Genomic DNA, 5,307 nt, shown 5'->3' with positions numbered 1-5,307 from the left:
GAAGAAGGAACTACGTGCATGTTTGCATTCTTACATCTCGTACAAAATCACAGGAGATACGATATTGCTTCAGCTTTTATTGACGAACGTTACTCGTATCCGGAGATATACTGCACAGGAAGATCCCAGAACTTTGGCTTGGTTCAAATTACATTTTGCAATTGTATCGGAAGTTTTTGTATCGCACACCCTCTCGCGGCCCTATTTGCAAACGAGTATGTGATTGCTCAGAGATCTGATGGTACCTACCACGTTGTAAGAAGCGGAAGTAAGAGTAAACGAAAAATTATACACTGCCATACTTTAGCGAATGGGAATTATATTTTTTGAAATTTTACTTATCTAGCGAAAATATGTTCAATGTCACATATTATCTGTTCTATATAAAAAATGCACTGGTCGATGATATCCAAACGATAGAATGTCAAACTTTATCATTGTAACAGATTCGTAGAGTATACTTACTAGTTACTGTAACACGTTCGATTCTGAGAAATGAGATTGCAGTCCATAACGCTGTTGCAACTATATCCATTTTCAGAAGAAAAATCTCCCATAATTATAAGTGCGTCAGTGAGAAAACCAAAAGTGGTGGAAAGCAATGTCAATACTCCAAAACACAGAGAAAACTATTATTCTAACCGTAAACCAGAAACCTTGTACTCAATCTGTATTGACTAGTGTAAATTTAATTCAAAGAATATACATATATGTATACAGTTATCTATGAGTTTACGGTTGTATATATGGTATGCTTCGAAATTTATCTGGAGCTATAAATGCGATCGATGGAGTGCGTCGATTTTTTTTCTATATCAAGCAATGACAAGTTAGAAGGAATCAAACTTTAAAATTGGTCAGTTTCTGCTTCCAACTTTTTGTACGTTGCAGAGTGAAAAATGATGACACAACAATGTGTACTTTTATTCGAATTATTGATGTACGGAGTTTTATTGCCAGTAAAATATTTATTGTGTTGATACGAAACTTTAATCGTATTCTCAAATTTGAATTTTACAAGAAGTTGAATAAATTGTATAACGTAGAAAATTTTTTATTTTTTTTGTGCACTACAACCGACCTGTGGTCAAACATTTATTTAATTAGTGTTATCCCACTTCCTGATATACGTACCTATACATTTGAGGTTCCAGCTTTATCGATAGGTACATTAAGTTGTATTCGATTATTTTTCTAAACAACTACAATTTAGTTAGGAACCTTCACTATAACCAATAAAATATTTCAAACTTATTTTGAAATGTGAATTATAGTAATATGCCGCATAGCCATGACATTATCGATAATCTACGTAATAACTGCTGCAGAGCCAAGTATGCAAAAAACATGAACTTGATCATTATTAAACTACAAAACTCTCAAAGCGAGTGTTGATGTCCTTCGCCATCCAGGTAGTTGGCACTACTCTGAGAGGTTCAGGAACTCTAGCCGTAAATGCTTGACCTCGATTATTTACTACTAAAAACGGCCGGCTGAACAAAGCCACTTTTTTCAGTATATACTGTAGGTAAGACGTACCGAATTTAGAATCGTGCCAAGGATCAGACGGTAATGCCTTGTAATGCCCATCAAAGCTTTCTTTTCAAAAAGCGGTAAATTTAGCGCCAGAAGAATTGAGGTTCAGCTCACATACCAAATGCACCCGACGTCAATCCAATAAAGAAAAGTCGGAAAATTAGAAGTCGGAAGTTTAACTGTATATGGTCCATAGGGTGTATATTTCTATGTATGGAAAATGAATGTATCATCATTTTTTCATGTTTTTCCTTATACTCAAAGGTTTAGCCGATTCCAATGGATAAAGGTTGTGTGCTTCTTTCAGGTTGGACGCTTTATTTAGACAATAATTTTACGTTAATGTTCCAACTACCGTCTTGATTTTACTATACAATTTGACAAATCAGGAAAAATCATAAATGATGTTTTAAATCCAATGAAAATGAAAATCCAAATGAGAATGAGCACATTTCTAAGGCGGAACTTTGCTTATATTTACGATCATAGGGCACGTGAAGGTTGACGGTAGCTTCCATGTATTTTCTTACCTTTTTTTTTTTATAACAATAAAGATATAGAAGAATAGTTCTGTATTCCTTGATAATAAATTCTTATCTTTGAGATATACGTAAAAAGTGCGATACGGCGAATAAACTTTTTCTTCATTTTCCAATTCCATTACAATGTTGAAGTTCGAACGTTAACGTAGCGGAACGTTCTGGAATAAAAACAATATTTCGCGAGCTCGTAATTAGTAGAAATAATTATATGTTACGGTCTATTTCATTTGTTTACCACTCTTCGGACAGTGTTCTGATAATACAAAATGTCGATTTTTTAAAAATGATTCGTTACAGGTTATTATTCGTTATTTCATAAAATATAAATAACAATACACGTTGAACATACATTCATCTGTTTCACGCACTCAAGATACACTTTTGAATTTGAAACTAAAAGAATTCTTGAATGCTTTGCATATTCTATCTATTCAAGTATACAAACTTGCCAAAAACTTTGTGTTAAAAACATACATTTCCACAATTACCACCATCTGCTAGAAAACGGCCGTTACAGCATTTAATTAATATGTATTGATAAATGATTCACTATAATTCTTGCAAAGAATTCTACATCCAGTATTTCCAAGCTATTAACATCATAGGTAAAGTTCTTTGGATTGTAGTGAAAAAATTTTTATTCTTTACAGATGCTAAAAACATTTTGTATCAAACATTTTAAAAATTACAGTAAAATTTGGTACAAGAAAGTATTTAGTGTGATTATAGTTGTCAGTAAGTACTATATTTTCTAGTTATACCAACGATAAATGTATTATATTTTTAGTTCACTGCAATTTTTTGGTCAAATAAGGCATTAACATTAATTCATTGTTGTATCAACATAAAACTGGCGCAAAAGTAACAAAAAAACAACAGATTACGAGTGAACATAATCAATAAAAATAGTAACACATAGTAGATTTTCTGTAGTAAATTTAGTGAACATTTATACATATATTTCGTTATTAATTAAATTAACCAGATGAGATTTCAAAAAACAAACTACAAGGATTGGTCGATATTTCGGATCCAGAGTTCGGGTTCATGTATCGGAGAAGAAAGTTAGACTTGCAGTGCGTAAAATGTAACTTTTAATTCCTGTTAGAATTACCCAAAGTATGGCAATGTGTAACCTTCCGTTTACTCATAATTCCACTCCGTACAACTTTATAGATGCCATCCGATCCTTTTACAAGAACATATTCTTCCGCAAAGAGGGCAGCCAAGGAATGCGAAACACAAAAACTTCCAACACAATTGCAGAAAGTGAATTGAATCAGGCCTGGATTCTTGAGGCCACTTTTACAAAATATCTCCGGATACGCGTACTCCTCATCTACAAATGCTGAAGCAAGCTGATATCTTCTATGATTTTGTACCAAATGAAGAAACGCAGATAAACACCTTGTCCCATTTTCCTGTTCGTCGGCAATATTCTTCACTCGATTCCTTATCTCAGAATGTCGCGTGTCATTCAGCTCTGCCAAAGCCTCCTCAATTCTTCTGGATCTTGACGCGAGGTCTGACGATTTCAAACGTATAGGCGGTCCTTCGGTTAGCAAAATATTCGATTGCATCTCCATGAAGTTTGTCGCCAGTTTCGTGGCGTATTCGCATAACCATTGAGGATCGTGTATTTCATTACTAAGCCTTTCGACTTCCATTTTTAGCATAATCGTCATATTTTCTCGGGTTTGCTTCCAGAGTTCATATCTGTCCGTTGGTAGAATTGCATTCAAGTTCCAATATTTCACCAACTTCCCGGCTAGTTGCTTATTAACCGTGTGACGCACTTGTGACGAAAACTCGTCTAGCTTTGACACTTCACTCGGCGCCTCTTGGAGGGCTTTTAAATTTGCCCAATCGCAATTCTGAGTTGTAAAGTAGTTGCGACGATTTCTTTCTGTGTCCGTAAGCACGTAACCCATCGTATGTGCGTATACAAGTCGTTCTAGGCTAGTCCAAGAGCTGGGTTGTCTATTTTGAAAAATAAGATCGACGATCTCGGGGAAGTTAATAAACTTACGAAACGGCAGTTGTTCCACGGACGAAGTGTTCACTAAATCTTCAAAATGACGTTGATGATAAGTCTCTTCTATGGTATGGGTGGAAAGCAATTTTACGACACAATCGAGCTCATCTTGATTCGTCAAAGGAACCATCACGTCGGATACAATCTTTTTAATGCATCGATTTATTTTTTCTTTTGGCAAACCTCCCTCCATTAGCCATTCGTCTTCTAACGTGTTGTACTTCGCGTAGATTGATTCTTTATCTTCCCACGGGTACGTAGGAAGATTGCCAAGATCTGACGTTGGGATTTGGTTCAAATCCTCTGTCCATCTAGCCTTTAAAACACTGTCCAATTTTTTGATACATTCCATTTCCGAGATAAATTCTTTTCCGAGATGGACATGGTATCCTGAGTCCAAAGCTGGTAACTCAATGAATGGTATTTTTTGACTATAAACAACACTGCTGAGTAAAAATAATCGCAAAATCAGCTTCATCACGACTGGTAACATCGCACGAATGTCTGAACTTCTCCTTAGCCCACGACTTATGTATTAAATATTTACACCTAGGCGTAGTATTTCCTTTCTCTATATTCACATATGCGTCGTTATAAAATTGACTACAAATAGAAATAAACAAACGAAGGCTGACCGATGAATTTGCCATAACGTAAAACCAGTTTTAGAATCATCTTGTTCAAGTAAACAACACAGCATACATAAATTATAAAGTCAAGGAAACAGCCAGCGAATTATCGTGCCGAATGTACGTCCGGTGATTAATAAAAGATTTAGAACTGTATTGCATTGCCTGATTTAAAATAAGTTCATTATGTTCAGTTTGCGTTAACTCAGCTGTTTGCTAGTTTTAAATTGATCATGTATTATACAGTATACAGGGACACCTCGTAAAACACACAGAAATGTAAAGAACTACACATTTACGCGAGAGTTCACGTTCATTTTAGTAATATTTGGAAATTATATTCGCGCGAATTCGTGCGGCAGTTGGGTCTGAGATGTTTTTCTTTTTTACACCTTTACCCCCAGACAGTTCAATTTTTCGGGCCAACGCGGTAGTTCAAATTGCTATTGTTTACCGGCCACCCATTGTTTCATATTTTTTTCACCATACCTGAATCGTAACTTTATTAATATCGATGCTGCGAAACTTATGTATAATTTTCTCGTTTATAATTTCGCGGAAAATT

At 35.1% G+C, this 5,307-nt stretch overlaps 1 protein-coding gene across 1 annotated transcript; it reads right to left on the bottom strand.

The window, feature by feature from the left end:
* Positions 1-332: 332 nt before the first annotated feature.
* Positions 333-4,655, bottom strand: LOC124223991 (uncharacterized). The gene is made up of 2 exons (XM_046636460.2): positions 2,174-4,655; positions 333-2,114 (listed from the first exon to the last, which is right to left on the bottom strand). The coding sequence occupies exon 1, from the start codon at positions 4,604-4,606 to the stop codon at positions 3,173-3,175; it is 1,434 nt and encodes a 477-aa protein (XP_046492416.1). The 5' UTR covers positions 4,607-4,655; the 3' UTR covers positions 333-2,114; positions 2,174-3,172.
* Positions 4,656-5,307: the final 652 nt, after the last annotated feature.

This window comes from Neodiprion pinetum, chromosome 7 (genome assembly GCF_021155775.2).
Source record: "Neodiprion pinetum isolate iyNeoPine1 chromosome 7, iyNeoPine1.2, whole genome shotgun sequence".
Lineage (NCBI taxonomy): Eukaryota > Metazoa > Arthropoda > Insecta > Hymenoptera > Diprionidae > Neodiprion > Neodiprion pinetum.
Note: the sequence above shows the minus strand (reverse complement) of the source record. Positions and strands in the feature narration are given on the sequence as shown.

Bases quoted from the DNA above. Each gene is read 5' to 3' on its own strand.
- LOC124223991 (XM_046636460.2), bottom strand. From the start codon at position 4,606: ATGTTACCAGTCGTGATGAAGCTGATTTTGCGATTATTTTTACTCAGC.